Below are 14,533 nucleotides of genomic sequence, written 5' to 3'. Positions count from 1 at the left end.
ACTTCTGTAGATTGTAATTTTCAGGAAACACATATGAAGGAAAACGTTCCAGAAAACGGCAGTTGAATGAATGAATGAGGAAGATGAAGTTGGTTCTGTGGGTTTGAAGTTGGACAGTAAATGGATGTTGGCTGGTGGCAGCACGTGTTCGGACTGTTTTGAAAGAGAGAGCGGGAATTATAGAAGCCAATTCAGAAGAACAGTTCCCATGGAAGTATCTGTAGAAGAGGCATGCAGCAGAAACGGTGCGTCTATGAGAAAGTGAGTGGAGAGAGACTGTTACAGATGAATCATTAATTAACCTAACTGACCTCTTTTGAATGGAATCAAGAAGCCTGAGAGAGGTTTTGGGGGCACCACTCCAGATGTGGGAACAATATTCCATGGCAGGGTGGATTTGTGATTTATACAGAGTGAGCAGCTGTTTGGAAGAAAAGTAACGCTGAGAGCGAAAGAGAAAACCAAGTTTTTTAGATGCAGAGGAAGCAATATTTGTAATGTGCTTGTGCCAAGAGAGATTAGAAGTCAGGATAATCCCCAAAAGAGATATATCATTTTGCCTAGAAATCTGAGTGTCACTAAAGATAAGCATAGGAGCAGAAGAATCCTTTTTGCGAGATATAAGACAAGACTGAGTTTCAGAAGGGTTGAAATCAACTAAGTTGTCTTTGCCCCACTTGAGAATTAAATGAAGATCGGCATTTAAGGAATTGGTAGCAGATTTTCAAGAAGTTGAAGCTGATTGAGCAGGACAAGGTTTCTCAAAATGGAAAGTGGAATGCAATGTGCTATCATCGGCAAAACTATGGATAGGATTTCCAGTCAATGGAAGAAGGTCATTAATATAGAAGATGAAAAGAGGGGGGAAAGAACTGAACCTTGGGGAACACCGGCATTAGTGGAGAAGTTAGAAGACAGAGAGCCATCTATCATCACCCTCAGTAAGCGATCAGAGAGAAAACTGGATAACCAATTACTAAAAACAGTTGGCAAACCATAGGATGGTTTTTTTTTTTTTTTTTTTTTTGATTTGGTAGTTGTTGGCGCATCGGCTTCTGTGGCCATATTGCACCTCCCAAGGTTTTTGCAGTACTTTGATCCAAGCCCGAGGCGGGAATCGAACCCGCGAACTTTGGGTTGCCAGGCAGGTACTTTACCCACTCAGCTAGCCCGGTCGGCCCATAGGATGGAAGCTTGGTTGGAAGACCTTTATGCCAAACACGATCAAAAGCCTTTGAGATGTCAAGAGCAATTACTTGTGTCTCACCGGACCTTTCCATTGAATTAGTCCATGAATGGGTAACATAAGCCAGAATATCACCAGTGGATCGACACTGACGGAATCCATACTGGCAAGCGTTGATCAGACGGAAGGTTTCTAGGTAGTTTAAGAGTTGGCGGTTAATTGATTTCTCCATTACTTTAGAAACAGAAGAAGTAATTGCAATGGGATGATAATTGTATGGGAGGGATTTCTCACCCTTTTTAGGAACTGGCTGGATATGAGCAAATTTCCAAGCAGAAGGAAAAACACCTTTGGAATAAGAAAGTGAAAAAAGGTGCAAAGAATAGGAGTAAGTTCAGGAGCACAGGTTTTGAGAACAAGTGGAGAAATACCATTGGGACCTGGAGCTTTCTTAGCATCAAGATTCGTCAAAATCGTTCTGACATCCTTTTGACGGAAGACCACAGGAGGCATTGAATGGAGCGTGTTGGGAAAGGTGGGAGGTGTTTTACCAAGATCATTAATACATGAGCTGGAAGAAAAATGGGATGCTAGCAGGTCAGCTTTATCCTTGGCTGAAGTGACTAGCAGTAGTAGTAGTAGGGGCATGTGATGAAAGAAAGCAAACGTACGAGCTTATGCAGCATCAGCCAAAAAAAAAAAAAAAAATCACACCATTCCCTCCAAATGCCTGTCCAGTTCCTCCTTAAATTTATTCAACCTATCAACTTTCACAATGACAGATGGAAGTTTGTTCCAGCAATTAACCACCCGCTGGCTAAAGGCAAATTTCCGCACATCTATCCTACATCTGTCTTTTCTTAATTTGAATTTATGCCCGCTTAGGTTCGTAATCTGAACAAGTGGAAGGATCCCATCAGAATTCAGCGTGCTCAACCCATTCAAGGCCTTATATACCTCAATCAGATCACCGCACAGGTGCCTAGTCTCCAGCCACTGCAATTTGCAGAACTTAAGCCTCTCTTGGTAAGAGGATCCCTTCATTCCCCTCACCAATCTTGTTGCCCTTCTCTGTACACGCTCAAGTAAATCTACATCCTTCCTAAAATGAGGTCTCCAGACCGGTACGCAGTACTCAAGGCGTGACCTGACCATTGCCTTATACAGAGGGATAATCACCTCTTTTTCCCTGCTAGCAAAATTCCTATATATCATTGACAAAACCCCATGACCTGCCCTGGCAGCCTGTCTGCATTGCTCAGAGAACTTCATATCTAACTGCACAATTACTCCCAGGTCTTTTTCATTTTCTACCACCTTAAGTGTAGTACCACACAGTTGGTACGTTTCACTGGGGTTACTTCTACCCATATGCAGTACTTTGCATTTGTCAATGTTAAACTTCAGTTGCCACTTCTTAGCCGATCTGCCCAAATTATCTAGATCCCGTTGCAGTAGCACACTGCCAATACTGTCATTAACAACCCTGCCAACCTTTGTATCATCTGCAAACTTCAACATTAAACCTGACATACCTTCGTCAATATCATTGATAAATATACAAAACATCAGTGGACCTAACACCGAACCCTGTGGGACTCCACTAATAACATTAGTCCAAGAAGAGCAGCACCCATTGATTACCACCCTCTGTCTTCTCCCACTTAACCATCCTTTTATCCATTGTAGCAACTTACCCTTAATACCATTCTGCTCCAATTTGTACAATAGTCTTCCATGCGCAAGAGTGTCAAAAGCTTTCCTGAAATACAAATATATGATATCAAAATTGTTTTTTTGCATCCAGTTCCTTTGTAACCACATCATAATATCCTATCAAATTTGTCAGACAAGACTTTCCCTTAACAAACCCATGCTGTGTCTGAATTATTGCTGCAGTCTTGTCTGATGATCCTGCAATGCATCTTTAACCAGCGACTCCATTATTTTACCAGGAACAGAAGTTAAACTAACTGGTCTGTAATTACCCGTGTCACCCTTCGATCCCCCTTTGTGAATTGGGGATACATTTGCACATCTCCAGTTCGTGGGAACCTCCCTTGAGTCCAAGGATGCTCTCATAATTATGGCTAAGGGTTTGCTTAGTTGCTTTGCCGCCTCCTTTAATATAACTGGATAGATCCCATCCACCCCAGGTGCTTTTCTTACGTTTAACTTCAACAATTTCTCTTCCACTTTGCTCTCAGTTATTACAAGATCATTAAGCACTCTGCTAAAGATGGGCAAATGATGGCCCACTCTGCAGAGATGGGCAAAAGTTGCGGCCAATAGCTTTGGCAAGAGACCAGAATGTTCGGCTACCATTAGGGCAAGAAGAAAGTTTTCTACTCTTAGCCTGTTCAAACTCTAGTCTGGACTGATTAATAACTGCTTTACAATTGTTGCGAGCTTTGGTATAGGCAGAAAATGAAACTGAAGAATTAGAAACAAGCCAATTACGATATGCAACATTCTTCTCTTGAACAGCCTTAGCACATTTATTGGAAAACCAAGGTTTAGATAAAGGACTGTTGGATAAAGGATTCCATTCCTGCAAGAATAATTTCACTGACACGATCAGAGCAAACGTTGACATCAGAAGTTTTGAAACAGTAATCCGACCAAGGAAAAGAAGAAAAGAAGTCTCGCAGGTCATCCCATTTTGCATTCTTGTAATGCCAAACAACACGAGGTTGGGAATAGCCATGAGATAAAGGTTCCATTGGAGAAGAGACAATCACCAAGTTGTGATCTGAAGTGACTAAAGGACCTCTCCCTTCGACCGTGTACTTAGAAGGGTTGTTTGTGAGAAAAAGATCAAGCGTATTGGCTGTATGATTTGGATTGTCCGGTATTCTTGTAGGTAAATGAACAATCTGTGCTAGGTCATTAGTAATTGCAAAAGCCTCAGCATCTCGACCTGCTGGGTCGGTGTGACTAGAAAATGGAAGCCAGCTGAAGTTGTGAACATTAAAATCACCAAGGAAAATTACCTCACTGTTAGGAAAGTTGGACTGGAGAAAGTCAAGTTGCAAAGAGAGGAAGTCAAAGAGCTCCAAGTGATTAGTGGAGTTGGGAGAACGTTAGAGACAACAGATGAATTTGACACAATGAGGTAGAGAGATTTTAAGCCAGAGAAGGTCAAAGAGAGCAGATTCCAAATTGCCAAGTCTCTGACAGGGAATATCAGAATGGACATATGCACAAGTACCACCTTTGAGGCGAAAGGAATCATACAGCTAATAATTTGGGCATCTGAGATGAGCAGTGGTTGAATCAACCGATAACTGAGATTCTGTCAGAAAAAGTACATGAGGTTTGGCAGACTGCAAGTGGAAATGGACATTGTTGAGATTACACTTGAGACCACTTATATTTGTGAAATGAATTAGGAAGTGCTTGGGAGGTTTAGATCTTTTCGCAGATAAGCTTGCTCTATTAGTTTGACAATTCATGGTGTATTCAATAGTAAGAAAAAGTGGGTGGGAAATGCTTTACGAAGTAATGAAATTTTTGGATATGGTATACACGTTGTAAGAATATACCCAGATCCTTGACATAACGTGGCCTCGACAATGTTCATATATTATTGCTCATATATTTTTAGATAGTTATAATTGGGTGGGAAGGGAAAGGAATATATGAGAGGTTTATAATTATGTAAAGAAGAAAGAATTGTGTGATTGTATATTTTTGATTAATTTAGTACATCGTATTTTCGTATGATTTTTAATAGTACAATAAACTTTGTTATAGTGATAAAGAAAATGTCTCTTATTCAGGAGAAATACACACAGCCCTACAGAAAATTACCGAAGCTTATCCTGGAAGGGGAAATAAAGAAAATCCTCATTTCCCAGAATCTTGTGAGGAAAAGAAATTATTGCAGTCAGGTAGCTTGTGGGCTTGGAGGAGGTGAGGATCCCAGTTGTTTAAACTGAAACATAATAACAACTACCATAGCGGTTCCAAGGTAAATAGGAGTATTAGAAATTAATAAAGAATAAAATAGACAAAAATAAAACAAAACCCCAGTTCCTGCACTTCCATCTGTTGTTGTGGAATTTGACAGCTTAAATAAATTCAAGGACGAACTGGACAAACTTTTGGAGCGAATGGTTGTGTGAAATGAACTTTTTTTTTTTTTTTTTTTTGGCTGATGCTGAATAAGCTTGCTTTCTTGCATCATTTGCCTCTACTAATGCTGTTTTACTTTTTTTTTTTATAGCTGTAATTTACCCATATACAGGAACTCCTTGACTTACGTAATACTCAACTTTCGATTTTACGTTTTTGCCGGCCAGTGCAAACTTAAAAAAAAAAATCACGGAAATCTATTTTGCATCATGTAGGAAAAAATAGAGGTATCGTGAAAATATCGTAATGTGAACCCAATAACACATTGTCTGGGTTTTTTTTTTTTTTTTTTTTACCCCCCCTCTTGTAATTTGTTCCAAGTCCTTGGAAGTTGAAAATTTCGCTATATTACTACGCTATTTATCCCTCTAAAAGGTCATATTTATAATGGAAATTGCACTACACTTTCGTCGTTATCATATGTTCCCATTTTGAGAATCAATTTTGAACGCCTTTGTGATATTTTTCTAAAGCACGTTTCTGGAGGTCACGACCATAAAACAACAAAAACAATTTGCACTTTCCAGTTTATTGGGCTTTTCTGTTAGTGCATCTAATTATAAACGGGTAGTAATAACTCGACCTTATTGCATTTGTGATAATACCGATAACTGCAATTCTGTGGGTTTTTACGCTATTATGGAGAAATGTGTTCCCTTCACTAAAATCTTCAATCATATAAAAAACAAATTTTCAGAAACTTCTCTTCATTCCTATTTATGTATTACAATGAAGGGAAAGTGACCAATGAAAAGTGCAAGTAAACGAAACAAAATTGATTTAGAAATGAAGATGATTAATTAAGAAGCAGGACAGAGTTTGTCATCTATTGCAAGGAAATTAGGTCTCGCTGCTTCAACAGCGAATACTATTTTAAAGGACAGTCAAAGGATCAACAGAGATCACAAAAAAAAGTGTTCAGGTGCTATATCAAAGATGAAACAGCTGTTAATAATATGGATGGAAAATCAGATTCAGAAGCGAGTGTCACAGAGTCTAATGACCATTCAAGCAAAAGCAACAGGTATTTATAAAGATATTAAGGATAAATACGACGAACCCCAATGCAAGTTTGTGGCAAGCAACGGGTGTTTTAATAGGTTCAAGCATCGCACTGGTTTCCACCATGTTAAAGTATGCAGTGAAGTCACCAGTGCTGATTCTGCAGCTGCAGATAAATTTTGTGATGTGTTGGAAAAATTATTGATGAAGGCGGCTACTGAACAAAGTTTTTAACATTGACGAAACTGCTCTGTATTGCAAAAAAATGCCAGATCGAACGTACATTGCCAAAGAGGAAAATACAATGCTAGGTTTCAAGGCATCGAAAGCTAGGGCCACACTCTTGGGGCTAATGCAGCAGGAGATTACAGATTAAAACCACTGCTTTTGTACCATTCTGGAAATCCTTGTGCATTTAAGGGTATCAATAAAGCCACCCTACCTGTGCATTTCCGATCGTACCAGAGAGCATGGATAATAATATCTCTCTTTGAGGAGTGGTTTAAATGCTGCTTCATTCCTGAGGTTGAAAAATATTGTAAAGATAACAACGTTCCTTTCATGATTTTGCTTCTATTAGATAATGTTCCTAGACATCCTACGCATCTAGATGATATCAATTTGGATGTGAGAGTCATATTTCTACCGCCAAACATGACTTCACTCATTGAACCTATGGATCAAGGTGTTATTTTAAATTTAAAAGCATACTATTTATGCACAACATTTGCTCGGGCATTGTCTGCAGTAGACAGTGAGAAAAATTATGTTCAGAGACTTTTGGAAATCTTACAATATTTACCATGCCATCTTAAACATTAATAAGGCCTGGGTGGAAATTACTAAAAGTTGTTTAAATGGCACATGGAAGAAAATATGCCCACAGCACATAAAAGGCTTCGAAGGATTTGAAAAAGAAGAATCATATGAAGAGGTTACAGATAAGATTGTAAAGGTTGCACAGCTACTTCAGTTGGAGGTTGATGCCAAAGACGTGGAGGAGTTAATAGAGGAAGAAGAGAAGGAATTATCTAAAGAAGGACTTATTGACTTGCAGGCAGCAATAGTGAAAGAAGAAAATGCTGACAAAGCTCAAGATGAACCAAATGAGGAGCCGAGACACTTCGTCACCAGAGAGATGGCAATGGCATTTCGCGGAATTGCATCAGTGATGGCGAGGTTTGAGAAGATGGATCCTGACAGTGAACGATTCTTAAAAGTTAACAGAGGTGTGAATGGTATATGCTTGCTTGCTACAAAGAAATCTACGATGAAAAGAAAAAAAGCCACCATCCAGTTATCCATTAATATGTTCTTTCGTAAGGTTGAGCAGCAGACCCCTTCTAAATCTCCACAGCCTCAACCTCCGCAGCAGTGTACTTATCAGCTGAAGACGTAGATTCTGGCAAAAATGCTCGAGAGGTAAAACTTACTGATGTTATGCCCATCTCCTCTCTTTTTTTGTAATTTTATAATTTTAAAATTTTTTAAATTGCACACTTTTGTAATTTTTCCTGTGAATGAGATAAAATTGAATAAATACAATAAATAATTCTATTTACATGTTTGTCGAACATTTCTTTTTTGATTCAATCAATTCAGCAAGCACAGTTGTGAGTGCCGCACAAGCATGGGGGAAATTCCGACTTGCGTAGCATTCCACGGAATGCAACCCTTACGTAAGTCTGGGAGTTCCTGTACTGTAATCTAAAAGTATATGGATATCCATCTGATATTGATGAAATAGGCCCAACCTGCCATACACAAAGCAGATCCAGCTATAATTAAGCAATAAACACAAATATTAGCAGTGAACTGTATAAGTCACGGTGAGGAGTTTAAAATTTCAAGATTTTATTCTTAGATGCCATAACAGACATGTTTCTTCTCTTACTACTACTACTACTACTACACTTAATTATAGGTGTAGTTAGTATTAGAAAAACTAATAGCTATAACACTCATTTAAAAAAATCTGTCAAACAATTCCACCCAAAACCAAACTTGGGAATCGCTGCCCAAACACAAATGAAGGCAGTAATCCAGACAGTATTCAGGATCAATCTCATAAGGACTGTATCTAGTGGTATCATTTATTTATTATAACATAGTATAATTAAGTTTTGTTCAGAAGTGTCTGAACAGTAACATCATGCTAGTCAAATCTCTCTTTTTTTTTAAACCTCCTAAGAAGCCCATAATAAAGCATCCTGTCAGTGAGTGGCGGGAAATAAAAAAATCTAAGGAACTTTAATCGTCTGTACACAGTTGGGAAAAAAAAGTATGTAAATATTAATCAACCTTGCATTAAAAAAATTGTTTTACCATTTATTCATTGTAAAACTAATAGCAATGGAAAATTTTAAACTTAAAATACCTCAGCTTTCCCTTCTAAAACCACAATTCTATCCTTCATATTATTAGCAGCAATGACTTTCTTTGCCTCTTCTGCAATTGTACTAGCTTCAATTGCATACACTGTACAAAACAAAACAAAAAAAAAAAAAAAGTGAACAAATTAAATTCTATTTAGACATACGGATATTACACTACATATATTCTTCAGAAACTCAACAGCACACATACAGACAGACACACACTTCTGCTAAAACAAAGGAAAAAAATTTTAGCTAATAACTACTCATTAATAACTAATTCAGAAATTTATTTGACACTTTGTTATTAACTAAAAATTTAACCATACAGAGAGAAATATGTACCTTGAGTCCAAATAAAGCACGATCACCTTTAGACCGATTTGCTTTATTCAGTTGACATTAAATAATTTTCTCCTAAAGAAGACAATTATTTAATGTCAACTGAATAAAGCAAATTGGTTTAAATTTGCATGCTAATATTAAATAATTTTCTCCTAAAGAAGAAAATTATTTAATATTAGCATAACTAATTTATACAATGATACAAATTTATATATGGTTAGGTAAGCTAAGGCAGATTATGAGAGGTCTTTTTTTTTTTTTTAATAGTTGTTGGCGCACCAGCTTCTGTGGCCATAATGCACCTCCCAAGGTTTTTTTGCAGTACTTTGATCCACGCCCGAGGCGGGATTCGAACCCACGACCTTTGGGTTGCCAGGCAGGCACTTTACCCACCCGGCTAGCCCGGTCGGCATGAGAGGTCTGTGGGAAAAAAAATTACAAGAGCAACCAAGACTTCCTTACTTATGTTAACAGTATAAGGAAAGGGTTGAATCACATTGATTCACTTGATGTTGATGATTCTGCACAGGTTGCTAACAAACTGAATAAGAATTTTGCAACTACATTCATGCACGAGGCATTCTTTAGGGAAGGGAATGCCAAAAATTCATCAAAATCTAACAGGAAGCTAAATGGTTTTGTGATAACTAAGAGTAAAGTGGAAGAGAAAATGTTGAAGTGAAAAAATTGAACAATAATTAAACAAATAAAGAGTTAACAGAAGCTTATAATGCCGAAGTTCATGACAAGAAATATGTATTTAGTCAAAGCTTAATAAAGAGACAGCACTCACCTCAATAAATCTGTTGTGGTTACATGAATTAGGGAAGAGTAGTGTGAGAAATCATTGATTGAACTAAAATCAGAGTTTAAAAATCACGATTAGGAAAGCGTAATTTAAAAAAGCATAATTTAAAAAACTTAGCCTAGAGGAGGGGGAGGTGCACCATATCATCCTCTAGTTGTCAATTACAATACTGTATAAATAAAATATCTTAGGATTAAAATTAAAAAAGGAATAATTTTAATTTTTAATCCTAAGATATTTTATTTATACAGTATTGTAATTGACAACTAGAGGACGATATGGTGCACCTTCCCCTCCTCTAGGCTAAGTTTTTTAAATTACGCTTTCCTAATCGTGATTTTTAAACTGATTTTAGTTCAATCAATGATTTCTCACACTACTCTTCCCTAATTCAAATAACCACAACGGATTATTTTGTTGAGTGCCGTCTCTTTATTAAGCTTTGACTAAGTACATATTTCTAATTAAACAAATTTAACAATAAAAAGATGCCTCAAATGGAAATCATTTATTCAATTATATTAAGAGAGATACCAAGGAGGCAAGCCAATGCTTAATCATAATCATGAGAGCCTCTTTGAATTCAGGAGAATTCCCTATGGACTGCAGATGACTGGAGGGCGATCAAAAGGTGACAAAAGTAATTACAGACCTGTTAGCTTAAACTTCTGTTCCAGGGCAATAATGGAGTCTCTGGTTAAAGAAGTAATGCAGTACCATCTAGACAGGAATGCAACTATACTGCAGTCACAGCATGAATTTGTTAAGGGATGATTTTGTCTGACCAATCTGATTGGATACTATGCAGTAACAAAGGAACTGGATGCAAAACAATTTTGTTATCATATACTTCTGATACTGCTGCACATAAAATACTGCCATGCTGGATTGGAGCAAAGTGGAAGCATTAAGGGCAAGTTACTGCTCTAAATAAAGGATGGTTGAGCGGGAGAAGACAGAATGGTTATTAATGGATACCACTCTTCATGACTAATGTTATAGTAATAGTGGCATTTGATGCAAGAAAAGCAAGCATATGAGCTAATGTAGCATCAACAAAAAAAAAAAAAAAAAAAATTCACACAACCATTCCCTCTAAAAGTTTGTCCAGTTCCTCCTTGAATTTATTTAAGCTATCAACTTCCACAACGACAGATGGAAGTTTGTTCCAACAATTAACCACCCGCTGGCTAAAGGCTGCACATATATTCTACAACTGTCTTTCCTCAATTTGAATTTATGCCCACTCAGGTTCGTAATCTGAGCAAGTGGAAGAATCCCATCAGAATTCAGCATGCTCAATCCATTCAAGTATACACCTCAATCAAATCACTTAGCAGGTGCCTAGTCTCCAGCTGCTGCAATTTGCAAAACTTAAGCCTCTCTTGGTAAGAGGATCCCTTCATTCCCCTCACCAATCTTGTTACCCTTCTCTGTACATGCTCAAGCAAATCTACATCCTTCCTAAAATGAGGCCTCCAGACCTGTATGCAGTACTCAAGGCATGGCTTGCCTTATATAAAGGGGTAACCACCTCCTTTTCCCTGCTAGCAAAATTCCTGTATATCATTGACAAAACCCCATGACCTACCCTTGCAGCCTGTCTACATTGCTCAGAAAACTTCATATCTGACTGCACAATTACTCCCAGGTCTTTTTCATTTTCTACAACCCTATTTCTACAACCACATTTTGAGGTAATCAAACAATTGAGATAATCACATTGAGGTAATCAAACAATACTTTGAGGTTTTCAAAGTAAACAAAACAAGTAATCTCGTTAAATTTAAAAATTAACATAAATATCAAAAATTAAAAGTTATATACAAGATCAAAGAAAATAATTGAGGATAATCCCCAACCTAAAAAAAAAAAAAAGGCCTATGCCAGTACCATTTAACCAACATAATGTTCATAACTTTATACAAGCATTTTAGCCCAGAAGCAGGCACAAACCTCATAAATAGGTTAAATGTGACATACAGTAAGTCTTCTCTGTGAATGTGCACTGCAGGTGATGGTGGCAGTTTCCATATATTAAGGATTAAATCATGCGAAGCACTGTATTATCTTTACATGAAGAATTTCATGCAAGACTGTTATCCAATGCTTATTGTAACCAGGAAACAGCTGAGATTTAAATCCCAACAGAAAACTGGTAATATGTTATAAAACAGAAAACTGCTACAAAGACACTAACAAGCAAGAACCATCATTCATATCTGGTACCATGAATTAGCAATAATAACATCAAGAATGGGGCTTAGAGGGTATCAGGCATTCTGTGTATCATCAGACACTCAGTCTAAAACACTGATGGATCCAATATCTTTCTATTTCAGAAGATTTAGGAGAAGTCCAGTTGGCCTGCCTCCCTAAAATCACTCATGCACACCTTCTCAATAGTAAACCCTGTTATGTCACTTAGGTGGCAATGAACATGTAGAGTGGTTCTCTTCAAGACACCTGGTCAGCGTGAAGAGGAAAAGACCAAACCCTCCAGTACATGACAGCACGACAAAACAAATGGCCCTGAGTCCCCAGCAGCTTGAACTCCCCCTCTTACTGCAATGAGAGGATCAGAGTGGAAGCAGATGGTGCTAAGAATACCTGGGTATGACCAGGCTGCCGTGCACAGAAACTGAACTTGGCCTGTTACAACATAAGATTGCTCATCGGTGAAAATAGGATATTAGAACTGGAAAAGGAATTAGAAAATGTAAATTGGAATATCATCAGTTTGGCTGAAACAAGAAGAAGAAATGAATCACTTAAGTTTATCAAGTGGAAATATGCTGTACACCAATGGAAACAGTGAAAGGAGCGAAGGTGGAGTTGGCTTTCTGGTCCATAAAGATATAAAAAACAACATTTTGGAATTCAAAAGTACATCACCAAGGGTGCCCCTTCTTGGAATTTCTAAGAGGTACAAGCCAAAGGTTATAATGATTTATGCACCAACATCGAGCCATAATGATGAAGAGGTCGAAGAAATGTACACCAAAATTGAGAGTCTGGATGAGCAGAAAACCCATTATGGGGGACTCAATGCTAAGGTTGGAAAGAGATAAAAACAGGGCAGAAAGGGGAACTATAGGAAATTTTGGAATTGGTGAAAGAAACGAAAGGAGTGAAAGACTTGTGGAATTTGCAGAATCTCGAGAAACGTCAGTAATGAACACTTTTTTCAAAAAAAGGGTGAACATGAACGAGCCCAAATGGATTAACAACTAATGAAACTGACTTCATCCTCACTAACAGAAGATATATTGTGAATGATGTTACTGTCCTGAACAATGTTAGAAGTGATCAGAGAATGGTAAGATGAATACTTGATACAGACGTAAGAAAAGAAAGGAAAAAAACTGACTTGAGTAAATAATACGAATGTCTTTGAGATAACAGAAGTGTAGAAAAAGCAGTATGTACTGGAACTTAAGAACTTCTGCAGACTGTTCAGGACCAAGATATCGACGTGGAATACTACAACTTTCTGAAAGTGATAAAGCCCAAGAAACCTATAAGTAAAATGAAATCCAAAGAAGAAAAAATTAGTCAAGAAACACTTGTCATGATGAACCGAAGACGACAAATGAAGAGCAAGATAAACACTGACAAGGACAAAATTGGGTATACTGAGTTATGCAAAGCCATTAGAAAGAGACTCAGAGAGGACATAAGAAGATTTAACACAAGAAAAGTAAAACAAGCATTAAGGGAAAACAAAGGACTTAAATCAGTAGATATGAGCAGTAATCCAGAAAGACAAATGATACTGAAATTGAAGAATAGAGATGGTGTACTTATAAATAGCAGAGAAGACATAATTCAAATAGCAGATGACTACTATAGAGAATTATACAAGGAGCAAGGAAATGATGCCTGGATGCACTGTGGATACATCTTCCCCAGCAATGGGGAAGATGGATCAGAAATTGGTAACACATATGACATACCCAATATCCTTCCTGATGAGGTAGAACATGCTTTGAAGAAAATGAAGAATCAGAAAGCCCAGGGGGGGAAGATGAAGTTACTGTAGAGTTGTTAAAATTGGGAGGAAGAGACATGACACAGAAACTGGCAAGACTCTTCAAAAAATGCATTAGAAAAGGCATGAAGCCTAAAAAGTGGAATAATGCAATCATAGTTTTGCTGCATACTGGTCTATAATTTCCAATCAGAAATTGGAAATTACAGACCAATTAGCTTGTTATCATACATCCACAAGTTGATCACAAGGGTCATTACTAGCAGATCAGAAAGAATACTTGATGAGAATCAACCAAAAGAGCAAGCTGGTTTTTAGGATAGGATTCTCAATTATGGATCACCTTCACGTAATATCACAGCTAATGGAGAAAGCAAATGAATATAAAACACCATTATGCCTGGCATTTGTGGATTACGAAAAGGCATTTGACTTCATACAGCATAAGGCAATGTTTTGGGCACTGGAAAGACAAAGCACAGATACACCATATATTATGATTTTGAAGAAAATATATGAGAACACTACCTCCTTTATTAGACTAGACAAAGACCGTAGCAAATTTAAAATTAAGAAAGAAGTTTAACAAGGAGACACAATATCTCCGAAGTTGTTTACTGCTGCCCTTGAGGAAGCTTTCAGAAGATTAGATTGGTTGCAGAAAGGAATCAATGTGAATGGAGAGTACC

The 14,533-nt window shown here is 37.5% G+C and overlaps 1 protein-coding gene across 2 annotated transcripts in view; it reads right to left on the bottom strand.

Moving 5' to 3' along the window:
• LOC150076227 (protein arginine N-methyltransferase 6-like) overlaps window positions 1–14,533 on the bottom strand; it is a 235,802-nt gene that overhangs the window by 159,410 nt on the left and 61,859 nt on the right. For both annotated transcript variants that reach the window (XM_090387157.1, XM_090387156.1), the window contains one exon: window positions 8,703–8,803. In XM_090387157.1, coding sequence (XP_090243283.1) covers window positions 8,703–8,803 — 101 coding nt within the window. The remainder of the gene's footprint in view (window positions 1–8,702; window positions 8,804–14,533) is intronic.

This window comes from Mastigoproctus giganteus, chromosome 13 (assembly GCF_048544385.1).
Source record: "Mastigoproctus giganteus isolate SK-2022 chromosome 13, ASM4854438v1, whole genome shotgun sequence".
Classification (NCBI taxonomy): Eukaryota; Metazoa; Arthropoda; class Arachnida; order Uropygi; family Thelyphonidae; genus Mastigoproctus; species Mastigoproctus giganteus.
This window is presented reverse-complemented; position numbering and strand designations above follow the sequence as displayed.